The 17,096-nt window shown below is 31.5% G+C and overlaps 1 protein-coding gene across 4 annotated transcripts in view; it reads right to left on the bottom strand.

Annotated features, from left to right (window-relative positions):
• Positions 1-17,096, bottom strand: part of LOC134531655 (organic cation transporter protein-like) — a 111,971-nt gene that overhangs the window by 55,301 nt on the left and 39,574 nt on the right. For all 4 annotated transcript variants that reach the window (XM_063367425.1, XM_063367426.1, XM_063367422.1 and 1 more), the window contains exons 3-4: positions 4,807-4,939; positions 1,030-1,133 (exon numbers count right to left, since the gene is read on the bottom strand). In XM_063367425.1, the coding sequence (XP_063223495.1) occupies positions 1,030-1,133; positions 4,807-4,939 (237 nt within the window). The remainder of the gene's footprint in view (positions 1-1,029; positions 1,134-4,806; positions 4,940-17,096) is intronic.

The raw sequence follows: 17,096 nt of genomic DNA, 5'->3' as shown, positions 1-17,096 counted from the left end.
CACATCTCAACCGTAGCACAATATCGTAGCAATTTCTTTATCTCTAGACGCCTGTTATTAGTCAATTGGGGAGCATTGTTTAAAACTTTCCTAAGGTTTAGCCATTCTTGATTTTGGCATCCACCTCCCATTGTGACAGAGTACATATCAGGGTATACTTAAGGTTGCGCTTTTCTTTGCACGCAGCTAATCCTAGATCTCAGGCCATGAAATCTGTTTATATAATTATATATATAATCTTAATTTGAGCTGATGCATTCATCCATGCTCTCGAAAACTTGCAAAATATAATTTCCCCAAAATCTTTGAGAATGTGGAAGATGTGGTTTGTAGGGTCTAATAGTTCATGACCATTGTTTCTCTGCCAAGTTTAAGAAGTGTTAGAACTTAGGATTTACTGCACAGATTAAAAATCAAATGGTTTGAAATAACCTGCCCATAGTATTTTCCAGCCTTTCTCTCTCTTTATCTCTCCTTTTCCAGTCACAATTTCTCCCGTGAGTTCTTTCTGATGCCGTTTAGGCGGGATTTCTTTTTCCATGAGAATGGTGGTGTTCTTAAGCTCTGTAATAATATAGATTATTTTCCTCTTCATGGTTCACAAGGTTCTCAGTCAATCTCCACAGTACGGTCTTCTGTTTAGCAGTAGTTAGTGTACTACTTGGTTTCGACCCACGTGATTAGGTACTAATAGTAGTTTCTTGGGGTCATTGCTGAAGAAACGTTTTTATAAATGTAATAATACTAATAAAAGTTTATCCTCTCCCATGATCTGTACCTTTGATGGGAACTTCATTGACCAATTTATCAATTAAAAAGTAGGTTAAAAATATTTGCTGTTACCATTGTAAATCTCACTCAAATTCTCTCTATGAATGAACATACCTCGAGAACCTGCTAGGTATCCAGAACCATTCGGCAACTAAATGGGAATATCTAATGTCAAATGTAGTAAAAAAAATGAAATTTACTAGAGTTAGTTGCATTTTTAAAACATCAACCAATAAAGCAGTAAAGGAAAGTAATTACCTGTCTGACAGTTCTCCAAATATAATGGAACCCAGTAGAACGCCCACCATGAAGAGAGAATCTGCCATAGCTCGAAACCATGCGTCTTTACATACAAGGTCAAACTGAAAAATATAAGTATATTTATAAATACTATTGCTAAAAATATAATTAATTTAATATATATGTTAAGGTTTATACTTTTCCGGAATCTATTGTTGTATAAAAAATTATTATTATTAAGTTACCATGCTTGCCTTAGTACCAATTAAACAAAAGTATTAATAAAAATAAACTATTAATCTAAGCTAAAACAAAGTAAACATCCAAACGAAATACCTCATAAATGTATAAAACGAAATTTAATTGAACAGTACTGTTAGCTACAATTTTAACATTCATTTGATTCAATACATAAATAAAAATACTTCAATAACAGGAGGATATAGAAATAGTTAAAAAATCTAATTTCTTATGTTCTCTCGAAAAAATATGGCATCAGTATTTTAATCAATAAATAAATATTTATATTTTATACTTAAAAATTAAATCAAATAAACTTATATTTATCAAATAATGTTAAAATATTTAAAATTATTCTACAAAGTTTTTCGTTTTATATTCCTTAATTTTAAGATCTCTACTTCTTAAATGGAAGTGACATGATATTCAACTCTTTACTTAATACCGATTGTCACAAAACTCAACTTCAAGCCTAGGACAGTTGATAGGCCAATTATGTACGGTTCTGAATCGATAAAACCAAAATTCTAAAAGAGTCCTTCTTTTCAAGTAATAGCCATATTTTCAAAAGTTTCATATTCCCTCCCTGCATCAAATTATTAGAAAACATGACTAAAATTGTTTCCAACGAAGTCATAAATATTCCTACTATTGATAACGATTTAAAATAAAAACAAACTTGTATATACTTTGAGGGTAAGCAAATAATTTAGAGGAATTATTCGGCCAAAACGTTTACTCGGGTAAATTTAAATAGTCCTACTGAAAAAAAAAAAAACTTTGCTTACTTAGCTATGTATTTTACAATAGGTATTGCTGATTAAAGCCAATAACTTGGTTAATTTGAAAACAAATATTTTCACATTGTGAATTATTATGTTTAGAATGTATAAGGAGTTTATATACATATTTTAATTTTTAATACTTTGAATTTGTTATCAAACTGTATAATACAAATTAAACCGTATAATGCTGTAACGATTATGAGCAGATAGGTAATTGTAAATCTGGCCCTGATCGAATTACAACAAAGAGTATTTTAAATTTTAATACCTTTTTGAAATTTAAAATAAAAAAATCATTCATGATTCTCCTTTGTTTCCAAAGTTTCCTAAATAATGTATTAAAGGAGCAAAATAATATTACCTGATATGAATTGTTTTCAGAATTTGTACATGGTTGTAAGTGAAGGTGTTTATTGTCACTAAACGTTCAGATAAGGCTTCGATAATTCAACACAAATATCAGGGCTAGTAATTAGAGATATGAAAATATTAAGGGATGGTTCCTCTGTAGGTCTCCTCAACAGGGTCTATTGAATATGGAAAGGAGGGGGGTATTTCCTGAATTAAGAAGGCTTTCAAGAGTCGAAATTGCCACAGAAAAACCAAATATTGCTAAAAATTGCCGAAGTCAAAAAAAAATTATAAATATTGAAAAGTTATATTTTTAAAAATATTGGGTCTACAGACACGGTGTGGCCAGCTTCGCTATGGCCTTAAGACTTAGATACTTTAACGGTACGTTGCCTGAGAAATGTTTTTAAATTAGTTATTTTGTTAATTTTGTTTATTTCTTGATTCATAAATTAAAATTTTTTTATTATTTATTTTGCACTTAAGTGCCTATAAGTAAAAAAAAAATAACCACGTAGTTAATTTTTGGTTAATTTGGCAGATTGTTTTAACATGTTAAGCTTTTGATGTATTTTTATTTTAATGTTTAAAATATATGTTTGTTATTTCAGTTGTAGCGTATCTATATTTTATGTGAGGCAAGAGGTGGAATTTTAAGAACTGCAAAATACGTTACCTAACTTGCGCGCCAACGAACTAATACTGTTTGCCTTCTCCGCCACCAGGAGCGGATGGAGGGAGGGGAGAAGTGTGACGTAGTGGCCGGTACTAAGTGCAGTCGCCGAGAGTCAGCTATGGCGGGCCGCGTGTGCGGTGGAAGCCGACCGGGAGAGGCAGTACGGCATCTTTTAAAATGTTGAATGCAAGAGTCGAGACTGCCGGGTTGTGAGCCGGTAAGACTGCGCGCGCGGGTGCTACCAGCGAGTTTACGATCCTGGCGAGCCTTCAAGTGACTGCCGGGTGGATCGCCAAAAATTCCGTTACGGCATTGTGTCAGGAGGCCTGTTGTTTGCAACTTCGTCATCGAGACACATGTCGTTCATCTGCTCCATCCCGAAAGCCCTTGCAATCCCGTGGGTGGGATCATCTGCTATTTTTTGTGTCCCAGTTTGACTGAACTAGTGGTGCGGCTTGTTTTCAACATGTCATATTTGGCAGCCGCTTAAAAATTTAATTTAAGGAAATTTCTCTGGACTTAACACATCGACCGTGACGTGCATGGTCTCTAGAACAGTTGAAATTATACTCTGACCCTGTTATTAAAACGTGCGGTGCTGCGGCACTCAAAGTAACGACCAGGGTCAAATAAACGGAAATTGAAAATTATTTTATACGACAGTTTACAATGTTTCATTGTAAATAGATTTTTGGGGTGTTTCTCGTGCATTGTGTTAAAGCTATTTAATAATGATAACTTGGCTAAATAGAGCAACGGAATTTACGGTTATTGCAAGTACAATATTTATGTCAATTTATGCACACTTTAAGTAATGTATTAATAGCCCATAGTGTATAATACAGGAACCTTGTTCAAACTCAGTTTCATTGCTGAAAAAGATTTGATCGTTTTCAAGTTGCGTAATTTCTTTTAATAAGGTTGTTGCTTGTGGTTCTTACCTTAAGTTTTTAGTATATGATTGCTCTGCTTTGCTTTTTGGAGCACCTGCTCAAAGGAACAGCTGTCAAAACCTGCGCTAAAATTATACGTAAAAATAAACAATTAAATTGCCATTTTTTTAACTTTTTGATGGTCGTTCTCAGGCTGTCTGATGTGTGATTACTTACTGTCAAGCGGGTAATCCATTTAAAAGGTTCTGGGCTCAAATTGTAGAAAATTTAGTCTTCTTTAAAAACATAATGGCTTATTTATTATCTAAAACTAGTATCTCACGTTTAAAATCGGGAAAAAAATCTGAAGAACCATAGAAAGTTTTGTGGGTTTTTGGAGATATTTTGTATATTTTTTGACAATGTTGCGTTCGGCGCTCAATGTCGAAAACTTGGATTATTTTTAGGGCCAACATCATAAACAAGTGAGCAAAAATTTTTAACTACCGGATCTGAAATAAGGTCTGATGTAGGTATATGGTTAACTAGACTATTATCTAATGATCTATCTAAATTGGTTTTTAAATCAGGCGCCAGAGTTCTATGAGGATGGGTTTCAAAAGGTTGTAACTTACTATACGAGTTTTCCTTTATAATGGAGGAATTTATGTAGAAAAGTAGATGAAGGTACTGGTTTTCATGTAAAAATAAAATTGATAAAAATTTTTTTTATTTTTCCAAAACAATATCTACTTAAATAAACACTGCTAGCATATATACACATCTTTGCTGTCTAGTTGTGAGGTTATTCTATGGAAACCAGTATAGACCAGTATAATGGCGCGTGTCCGTGAGACAGTGCAGGGCCTACCTCCGAGGTGACGGTGCTGCCGTGCGCGGCGGTGTCGTACACCCAGCTGGCGCAGGAGGAGTTGTCGGGCAGAGTGCAGTCGCCGGCCGCCGCCTCGAACGTCACGTTGCCCTCCTCGTGAGGCAGCCGGCACCTGCGCACAGATCCTGGCTCGGTGCGCGAGCTGTGGCCCATATCTCATCTCGGTAGCGAGCAGTGTCGTATGTCCCATTGTTTCAAATGCAGTTATAATACGAAACTCAAGCCTTCGACTAGAATTAAACGCAGAATTATTTTAATAATGTTGAGCGCGATAAGTATACGCAAGTTTTGTTTTCGACGGAATCACACGTAGTGTCTGCACCCACCGTTAGAATTCGCTGCCATAACAGCTAAGTCAAATATCGATCCATTCGATTTGCAGAGTGAAATTTTAAACTAGGTAGGCCTAAAAATGAAACGGCTCCGATAAAAGCGAAAAACATGAAAAATACCTAATAACGGTTTTGTACCTGATTTTCGATAGTGAATTTTATCAAAATGCTTTCCAATTTGTTAAAATTCGTCTTAACGTTTATACTATAAATTCTCCTTTTGTATTTAAAAATTTTAGTTCGCGCCTTCAACCACAGATATCACCACACTGTGGTTATTGACTTCCGTTGTATTCATGATATTACTCCCACCAAATGTCGTGTACAGAGAGCTAAAATGTTACAAATAAAAAAAACTCTACAAGTCAAGTTTTAAAAGGGCGGCATCAGCTGTTGGAAAGAAATGATGGGGGGGGGGGGGGGGGGGGGGGCATGTCTCCCCTCCTCCGGTCAGTAAACTTAATGGCAATGAAACTTTATTTTAGATATCATGCGTTGTACTCCTCCCCCTTCTCGGAAGTCAGAATAGTAGGCATATCCCTGAGTTAGGTATACGAATGTTACATATTCAAAAACATTTTATAAATTACTAATTTTAAAATAAAGTTTTAAAATATATGTTTTAATTGACTACTTCGTATACAAAAAAAATGCGTGTGTTACTTTAAATATTATTGTTCAATGGCATTATTAAATACATAACAATAATAGCTATAAATGCCTTATTTTTTAATTGTATTACATGAAAGATAATTGCCGGCGGCCTTATTCGTGCAATTTCAGGTTTTATCTAATAGCTTACCATTGAAATAAAAGAATGTGATTTAATACAAACATGTTTACTTGTGAACTGCATTAAAAATTTAATTCATAACAAAAGCTCTTCAGACATATCTTTTAAAGTGGTAATTCGTTTGCCATTATCATTTTTGGTATAAATAAATTAACTGATATTATAACTTCTGTTTTAGAGCGTTCGAGGATATATTTTACCTTTATGAAAACATTTCCTCCTTTTCATTTCACGAGGTAGAAAATTAAAAATATTTATTTAATAAACACCCTTTTTTAAATTAATTGTATGCTATAGTTTCAACTAACACTTTACTTTATTATTGTTAAAGCTGGGCTAAGAATAATTAATTAATTTCACCTTATTACGAATACCTCCATTATTGAGAGATATTTAATAAAATGGCATCTTTATTTTAAATGTAGAGTAGAGGTATCAAACTTCTTATACAACGAATTAGGTATTTTTTAGTTACGCTTTGTATATATTAAAAAGAAATTCCTGAAAATTCTACCCCACTCCTGTCTTCCCACAGGGATGCCTATTTTAACATATTAAACTAAGTAAATAAGTAAACCTAAACTCATCCCTTTTTTACCGCAGATGTAAACTCCATAATAAATATAAAAACTTACATTTATATAAATTTTTATTCATCCTGCCAGTACTCATTTAGTGGATTCCATAACTTCTTTTTTTTAAATAATAAACCCTATTAGAACTGAAGCTGTGATATTTCGGAGATCGTTAAGAGAACGTACCTTAATGTCCGATTATTAATAATGTCCAAAATCTTAAATAAAGTTCATTTTTTATGATAAAACCAAACTTGCAAATCTTTCACACCGTTAAAAGTCAAAATCTATAACATTAAATAAAACACAATTCGTAACTCTATATAATTGTTTATTTTTAATTTCTTGCGCTTATATCAAGCAGGTTGGGAAGTATGCATTTTTTAAAACCAAACTTTAACTTATCTAACAGTTAGGGTAGAATCTTGTGAAGATATCAAATTTTAATTTGTTGTTTAGTATTTATTTTTTTCAAAATTTAAGTCTAACTAATTTAAGTATACGAATTTTTGGATAAACAAATATCTTCTTTCCACTGCCTTAAAAGAGGAAGTTCAATGAAAAAATATGCAATAAGTAACTTAATATGCAAGTTGGTATTTGTTAGTTTCTTACTTCTTGTTTACATTTATTCGGAAGTTTTCATTTTTCGTCCTAAATACATACTATAGGGTTTGAATTAGGCAAAATAGTACAATTGTTGTGTTTAGTTTTGGTTTGCTTATAATTGAAGCCCAATTTTTGTTCAATTATTTGTTTAAATTAATTTAATGCGTAAATATATAATATTTAATATTAAAACGGAATTTAACCGTTTCCACCCCTTAGGGGTTTAATTTTGACAAATGGTAACATTTTGGTTGGTAGTATTGTACTTTTATTATTGGTAACCATTATGTTTTCTTATGCTTGATTTCATTCGTAGATAAAATTATTTATTTAATTTTTTTTACAATCTAAATTACCCCTTTTTCAGAGCTTAGAAGTTGAATTTTTCAAAATTATATAATTGTGATGGGTAGTATTTGTATGTTTCCTATATATTTTCTTATACATTATTGGATTAAAAGATATAAATATTTATTTCAAAACTTAGTTTGCCCCCTATCCACCTTCAACTTTTCAAAATGTAACTTTTTGTTTGGCAGTATTCGTATTATTAACCAATACAATTTTTTAAGCTTGAATATTTTCAGAAATATAATTAACTATCTTAAAACGGTTGGTACCCCTTCTTCACCCCCTTAAGGATGTAATTCTATAATTATTTTTAATCTTGTTTTTACGTTAGCCCGAGAAATTTCTAATAAAAAAATCATTAAATTCTTCTATCAGTTATCGGTTATTTCTGAAACAAACAAAGGGACAAAAATTAAAATAAAACTTTTTTGAGTTCTTAATAACGTAAAAAAGGCCAATCTCGATATTTTTTTAATTTTCGTCAAATGTACGGATATTTTACCTCGGACAGTTTTTTAAATTTTATATATTATTAAAAATACTAAATGCTAATTCCAGTAAATTAAAAAGAATAACTTTAACATTATTCTATTTTTCCTAGCTTTTTGTAATCCGTTAACCAGAAATTCTACAGCCATTTCACAGTTAGTAACTGTACTACATATTTACAGTATTTATTTTTTAAGTTTTTGTGGCCATTTTCCTCAAATATGCAAACTAATTGTTGAGAAGGGCATTGCAACTATCCAGCTCTGGCTATACATGTAAGACCATTCTACTTTAGTTTGGCCAATATTACTGGGACAGACTCCATTGAACTGAATTTGTGTGTGTGGGGAGGGGGAGGGGGTGCTGAACACCCTATCCCTCCTCACCAAGTTATCTCCTGACGAGTGTCAGTGCCCCTTCAATAGTTTACTGCATCAAACGATGCGATGATTCAGGATCTCACGCATCATTGCCAAGCTCCTGTTCATTAGCTTTGTATAACAGTGAAAATCCTGTTCTAAAGCAAGTTTTTTAATTGTTAATAATATTATGTGGTTAGGCATTCCGTGATAATAGTTCATACTTTCATGCCAGTCTATTTACGATTGTGTGCAGCGTGAAGCTTGAGGTAGCATTGTGCGTTTTAATTCATAAATATGGTGACTAGGAGAGCATTCTAGTGATAGGTTTTCGTATAATTTTAACGATTACCAAAAAAAACATGATTTATATAATATATAATTCTCATTAAAATATAAAGTTTGCGAAATCAGTAACTCAAGAATCATAGCTCATGCACCTACGGATGCGGCCAACAGCAGCTAATGTATCTTCTGGACACTGTTTAAGAAAAAGCACGGGTTCTGGGAGAACTACTTGGAGGTTAAAACACAGCCTTGTTCAAGAGCAGACCGGTACTGGCAATGCCACGTACCAGAGAGGCTGAAGAATACTCTGACAGTGGCACCTCACCAGTTCTTCACGCCAAAAATTTATAAACAAAATATATTTATGTATGTGACACGTTAAAATCAAGTGCTCGAGAGAGATAAGAATATAATGAATTAACTATTGTGTCCGTATATAAATCGTTAGTATCAACTGTAAACAAAGGCAATACGATTCCTGAGCAGACATGAAAGTAATTTTGGGACAACTTGAATACAGCCTAACAATACAATATTTTTACACCTGTCGTTTGGTGACATTGCAAAACAGATGATTGTAGCTATAACCTCAAAGTATTAAATAGAGATTTTTCTTGACAGATAGCACTGTAAACGCTTTAACACATCAACGAATCAATATATCAACCAGTGCATTTAACTCTTGTGCATTGTTCCCGTAACTATAACAACTACCTAAAGGTCATTTAGCGCGCTTCATCGCCTGAAGTCATACATGCTTTCCACTTTGAGGCAAAAGAGGCTTAACAACATTGCAATAATTAGTAATAATATGGCCGTGCTAAAGAATTTTAACATGACGCCTCTGTAAAACATTTTATTAAAAGCATAAAAGCAACACAGTGCGTCGAACAACTTTTGCCTTATTATGAAATCATTTTAGTAAATTTTTGTTTTGTACGTCGTCAAAATGTTTTCATACTATCAGAGTAAACGTTAACTTAGAGTCTTTAATTTTTAAATTATTTTATAGAAATTAAACTCTCTTTGTTTTCACTTAATTACACCCCAGATGCCTCGCTCTCGTTGAATAATTTTCACTAGTCGGCGCCGCTGTGCATATCGCCCGCCTGTTGCTTGAAGCAGGTGGAGTATTTTGGTACTTGGATTTTTATTAGTGTTAACACATTCATTGTTTGGTTTACTACAAACGGAATGGCGGTAAAAAATTCAGGACCAGTTAGATATAATGCGAAATGTGGTAAGTGCAATAGGAATGTCAGAAACGGGATAATATGTGAATTCTGTGACACGTGGTTTCATTTTAAAAGGTGTTGTAATATAAGTGAAATTAATATTCCTACCTCGGAATGGTATTGTGATAAGTGTATATTAATGGTTGCGCCTACAAAAGTAAATGAAAGTGTGGATAAACTGCAAGAAGCTGAAGATGATGAAGCTAACTATTCTGAAAATGAAAGTGTTACAGAATCGCTTAGAAAGATTATAGACCTACTTCAAAATGACATTGCAGACCTAAAAGAAGAAAACAAAAAACTCCTTACAGATGGTTTCTGTAGGAAATGCATGAACATTAAAGAACCTAATATTTCTCATATGGCAAAAGATACCATTGGAACTGTCGAGAATAATATACTTGGCTCACTTCAGATGATTATTGAGGTACTTCAAAAAGACTTGATCATTAATAGAGAAGAAAATAATAAATTACTTGCGAAACTGGAACATTTTGAAAAAAGTAGAACTGACGAAGCAGAGTTTTGTTTACCCAAGAGAACAGTAAGGATTAAAGATTTTGAGATGCAAAAAACATATCAAAATAAGACCATCAACAACAGGTATAGTTTATTAAATAATGTCGAAGCTTTTCCACCATTACAAAAGAAAATGTATGTAAATGTACCATCCTTAGACAACTGTATGAATACTAAGGTAAGAAGTAAAAAAGTGTTGTTGTTTGCTGACAGCCATTGACGTGATGTAGCAGGAAAAATTCTAAATAATGTTAGTGATTGTACTGTAAACGGTATTGTTAAACCAAATGCTCCTCTGCGTATTGTAACAGAAGGGCTCATACAAAACTGTGAGAAGCTCACTAATAAGGATACTGTCATAATATTAGGTGGTGCAAATGATGTTGCAAAAAATGAAGGTAATGAAGTAATTACCACGTTAAAAAGAAATTTATTTAAATTAGGACATGTCAATGTTATTGTTGTAAACCTACCACATAGATACGATCTTATTGATGACTCTTGTGTAAATGTGGAAACAAAAAAGGTGAACCAAAATATTAGCAAACTTTGTAGTTCTTTTAAGAATGTTACAGTAATTGACGTAAATAACCTGACTCGGGAAAATCATACTCATCATGGCCTCCATTTAAATGGTAGAGGCAAAGATCGCCTTGCTAATGAGATTATAAAAATTATAATGCATGAACAAAATAGTGCTCAATGCTTTGTAAATCTTAAACCACTTGCCTTGGGTTGGCATCAGTTCCCAAGTCAGGAAAACTTTTAGAGGGCCCCTTGCAATGTATGGATATGAAGGGGCCAACTATGTTAAAACCTATGTTAAAACCTATGTTAAAACCTATGTTAAAATCTATGTTAAAACCTATGAAATCGCACCTACAAGAATTATCAATATTTCATCAAAATGTATGTAGTATATTTAATAAAAAACATAATTTAGAACATTTGCTATGTCTTTATAAATTTGATATTGTTTGTTTTTCCGAGCACTGGCTTGAACATAATGAACTTGACTATTGTCTTTTTTATGGTTATAACTTAGCTTCTTTTTATTACAGAACTATTAGTAAAGGTGGGGGTGTTTGTATTTATACTCTGAAAAATATTGTGAACAAGATCATTGATATATCTGAATACTGCTTTGATAAAATAATTGAATGCTGTTGTATATCTATAAACTCAATACATAGCTGTATTGTTGCTATATACAGACCCCCTGGATTTTGTCATTTTGAAATGTTTTTAAATTATTTTGACTTAATTTTAAAAACAGTTCTAAGGATACAAAAATATGTGATAATATGTGGTGATTTCAATATAAATTTTAATGAGGAAAATAACACAAACAATAAATATTTTTGTCTACTTAGGCAACATGGTATACATAGAACGATACTTACCCCTACAAGAATTGGCAATACAATTAATACATGTATCGATAATATTCTTACTAATATTAGATGTAGCCCTAGTACTTTGTTTGCAGAAACTATTGATACTGCTATTTCTGATCATTTGGCTCAACATATAATATTAAAATTAAGTGACACTGAACTTAGATCTAATGATAATTCCACTACTCATTTACTGAAAAGATTGTTTAAACTTGATACAATAGATATTTTTTGTAATGAGATTGCACTTGTATTGTGGGAAGAAATCTATAACACTTGCAATCCCAATAAGGCATATAACTTGTTTATAAATACATTTTTACTTTATTTTAATCAATACTTTCCCTATTTATGGATAAGCATTAACAATAAGTCCTCTCCTTGGATTAATAGTGATCTTGCTTCTGGATTTGAAATTTTAAATCATTATAAGGAGAAGCTTCTCCGCAACAAAAATTCATACATTCGAGATGATTATAAAAAATTTAAAAAACAATTTAATAAATCTGTTATAGATGCTAAAAAATTTTATATTGAATATAAACTGTTATCTTCCACCAATAAAAGTAAAACAATGTGGCAAATAATTAATAATGATATGAAATGTTTCAATAATAAACATAACATTTCTTTAATTGATGATGATAATAATACAATCACTGACAGTTTCCAAATTGCTAATAAGTTTAATGCATATTTTACGGAAATTGCAGCCTCTTTAATAAAAAACAATTCAACCATTATAAATACAGGAATATCACCTAGAATACTTGATATTCATTTGCATTTGCATTCAATGTACCTAACACCAGTAGATGAAAATGAAATTACTCAAATAATAAGAGGTATGAAAAATAAAAATTCTGTTGGTCTTGATGATGTTCCTATTTCTGTAATAAAATCATGTGCAGAACACATTAAAAAGCCCCTTGTCTATATATTTAATAAATGCTTAGAAAATGGCATATTTCCTGATAGGCTCAAAATAGCGAAAATTATTCCACTACATAAAAAGGGTGATACTACCTGCATTAATAATTATAGACCAATTGCTTTATTACCAAATTTTTCAAAAATTCTTGAAAAGATTATATTAAAACGGTTGCTTTCATTCTTAAATTGTTATAATATAATTACCAGTAATCAGTATGGTTTTGTTAAAGGCAAGTCAACGGAACAAGCATTGTTCACTCTACTCAATAGTATTTATTCTCATTTAGATAATAAAGTCTTGACAGCTTGCATACTTGTAGATATAACCAAAGCATTTGATTGTGTAAGCCATGATATTTTATTAGAAAAATTAAGTAAATATGGTATAAGAGGTGTTGCAAACAATATTATAAAATCTTACTTATCAAATAGTTCACAAATTACTAGTATTAATGTGACTTATAATAATATTACCACTACTTCTAGGTCAAAAATTTTGAAAATTGGTATTGGTGTTCCCCAAGGTTCAATTCTCGGTCCACTTTTGTTTTTGCTTTTTATTAATGATTTACCTTTGTTTCTAGATTATGGCCAGACTATCATGTTTGCAGATGATACCTCCATTATAGTAACAGGCCAGACTTTACAGGAACTACAAAAAAGAATTTCCATAACCCTCAACCAAATGCAAACTTGGTTTACTGATAATAGACTGATTCTAAATATTCAAAAATCTTCTATTATATATTTTAACTCTCAAATAAATATATTAAATAATATTGAAGTGACTATTGAAAATAATATTCTTAATACTGTAAAAACAGCAAAATTACTGGGACTGAATCTTGATGAGAATCTAAATTGGAATAATCATATATCTTTTCTGTGTCGTAGACTTAGTTCTCTTTGTTTTGCCATAAAAACTATTAATACTGTAACTTCACATAAAGCAGTAATGGCTATGTATTATGCAAACATATATTCAATAATGAGATATGGTGTTATTTTTTGGGGAAATTCCTTAAATTGGCTAAAGATATTTAAGCTTCAAAAACGTGTTATTAGAATTATTTATAATCTTAGTAAGACCGATTCTTGTAGGCCTATTTTCCTGAATAACAAACTCTTAACATTTCCAGCCATTTATATATATTCGGTTGTCATTTATGTAATTCAAAATATTAAGTATGTAAAGAATAATGAAATACATAATCACTTTACCAGATCCATTTATAAGAATCATATTCCTTTTCATTCAACAAAAAAATACGAATTGAACCCTTTTTACATGGGCCTTAAACTAATAAATGTTCTACCGATATCCCTGTTAAATACAGCATCCCAATCACATACCATATTTAAACGACATCTCAAAGATTACCTACTACGAATAGCTCCATACTCTGTCAATGAATTCCTCAGTGCATCTACATAAATTGCTGCATTGTTTTATATTATCATTTTTTATTGTATCATATATTATTGTGTTATAATGTATTTTTTTTATATTGTTTTGTTAGTGTATTATGATGTTGTATTTTATTTATAATGTTGCTGACAAAACCTGGACATATGTACTGTCAAATATAGGACGCTAATAAATGAAATGAAATGAAATGAAATGACTTGTGTGCTAGTGCCACGATGATGTAATAGGCAGACACACTCTGGATTGTAAGTTAGCTAGACTAATATATCCAAATATCCTTTAATAAATTCATTTTATTTCAATCCTTACTATCCTTACTAATATTATAAATGCGAAAGTAACTCTGTCTGTCTGTCTGTCTGTCTGTCAGTCTGTTTGTCTGTTTGTTTGTTACCTTTTCCCGGCTGAACAGCTGAACGGATCGTAATGAAATTTGGCAAGGAGATAGATTATATCCTGGGGATGGACATAGGCTTTCTTTTGTCTAAAAAAATTGGTTGTCTGTAAAGTCGGTTTACGGACGATAGTTTAACGTGACGTCATAACAAAACATTGTTGAAATGATTGATTGATCCAGAAGAAAAGGAAATATCATATTCGGCCTGAGACTGAGCCGTAATAGGTTTTTGCAACCAAACCATTTAGGCATTAAAAATATGTTATTTTTGGGGAAGAATTTTTTTTTAACTATTCAATCTTTTGCATGATAAAATCTACCTCTGCATACTTTTATGAATAAAATTGAATCAGTTTTATTGAATTATCACTATTTTGTATGGATACAAAGGAGTAAAATGAAATGTGCAATTGAATTAATAAATTAACTTTTATTTACATTCATTAATTCAAATATATTTATTACTTTTGAAATGTTGCGTGCGCAATATTTATTTTTACAATTATAAAAAAACTTTCGCAAATGCCGGGTTTCGAACCGACAACCTTCAGATTAAGAATTAGGTACGCTAACCGCACACCCACGAGGCCACACAAAATAAATTAGATTCAAATGTTATATATATGTATATTTATAAAAACTTTGTTCACGGTAGGGGTATAATATTAACACGATTTTATAACAAATACGCATCCCAAATAAACCAAACTTATTTATAGTGTGTTACAATATTTTTTAAAACATTGTGCAAAAGATCCCGGGTGTAATTTGAATTATTATGTGTAACTGTAAAACACCATTGTTGGTTCAAAACGTATTTGAATTTTCAACATTACTTTTAAATAACCGTACCGATTGTGCTGAAAATCGGTGGACGATCGTTAAATAACATAATATTAATAATTCAAACGACGAAAATATGATTGAAAAGTCAAATCGATGTTTGTTCCAATCTAGTGGAAGAGAGATGCCACGCATTCGTACAATGAGCATGAAGAGAGAGCCACGCATACGTACAATGAGCAAACAGAACACATCCGTAGTGGGACATCCGTAGTGGGACACTTTTTCGTGCGTGCAGCCAGCGTTCATCGATTTATTAGACGTTGTCACGTCAAAAAAAATAAATTTTAAACGGGTTAAAAAAATATATTTTAATTTTATGTAATGAGTTTCATAGATATACAAACTGTTAGTGTCATTCCTCTATGCCTGCCGAGCAATAGCTTTCAAGCCATTACGTTACGTTTATCTATTGTAAGGAACTAAGTAGAGAGTAAGAAAAAAATAAAGATCTTGACAGTTTGTAGTGTCGCCATATTTGTTTCAATTTTCAAAACCGTTTTTGTATATTACAATTTAAATTGCAGAAAAAAATCATGTTTCATAGACACATAAATAGTGAGTGTGTGTCATTTCTCTATGTCCACGAGGTCTCGCCTTGTCAATTTTCTCCTTGGGGCGAACCCGTCCGCTTGATTAAATAAACAGCTTTTATCGTTGAATGATTTCATGATTTATTTCATCAAAATCTGCTCTCATAAAAAAGTTAGTTTTATAGACATTCAATAGGTGTCTCTCTCTCTCTCTGAAGACCAATCTATGAATCGTTACAAATTTATTTCCTTTATTTTTTTAGTTTGATTTGATACAATATGATTTCACTAAAAAACAATTTCTATCCCTTTCTATTTTTATTTCCACATTACGAAGTTTCACTTCTTCCACGCGGAGGGACTCCACACAATATTTTTGCATGCAATTAAAAACTATTTTTTAATGATGCCAAAGAAGTAAAACTTCTCATGCGCGTACCTAAGTACACGCACCCATTTTTTAAATTTATTTTCTTCTATATTTATTTTTTCTCCCTACCTAGGGCACTCATAATTCTTTTAAATTTCACGTGTATGTTTTCAATGTCATTCGAGTTGTACAATTGTTTTTTGTCAAATTGGTCATTATTTATACTTTGTTTCATTTTGGAAACACACATATTTTAGGTATTATGACAAAAAAAATTAGTTTCACTAGCATTCTTAGGTTTTTATTGTGTGGATAGTTTCAAGTTTAATATTATGTAGGTACCCTACATAAATTCTGAAACTTATAAATTTCTTCGAAATTTATTCATAGGCTGCTAGGGCCTACTAATATTTTCTATTTGTCAATATTGTTATTTTTTTTACAGTACCTACTTATTTGCAAGGAGTTTGGTTTAGTGTTTGTAATTTATCTGCTGAGCGTCAAGAGTCTTAGGGCTGCTGAGACCGAAGACCAGAAATATTTATCAATTATGTAATATATTGTTGAAAAATTTGAATTTTACTATTTCAGGAAAGTTGATTTTTTTATTAATTAGAATAGTTACGTGTAATTGCCATCTTCCTTTATTTCATATTAAACATTATGTTTGGTTGAGTGGGAGATAATATTATTTATGTATGTTTTAATTTCATTTAATTTCTTATATATATATTCTTTCCTACCTACTTCTATTAAATTTCAGGCGGATGTTAACATTGTCATTCCAGTTGTATTAATTTTTTTGTCAAATTAGTTG

This window comes from Bacillus rossius, chromosome 5 (genome assembly GCF_032445375.1).
Source record: "Bacillus rossius redtenbacheri isolate Brsri chromosome 5, Brsri_v3, whole genome shotgun sequence".
In the NCBI taxonomy this organism is placed as follows: domain Eukaryota; kingdom Metazoa; phylum Arthropoda; class Insecta; order Phasmatodea; family Bacillidae; genus Bacillus; species Bacillus rossius.
Note: the sequence above shows the minus strand (reverse complement) of the source record. Positions and strands in the feature narration are given on the sequence as shown.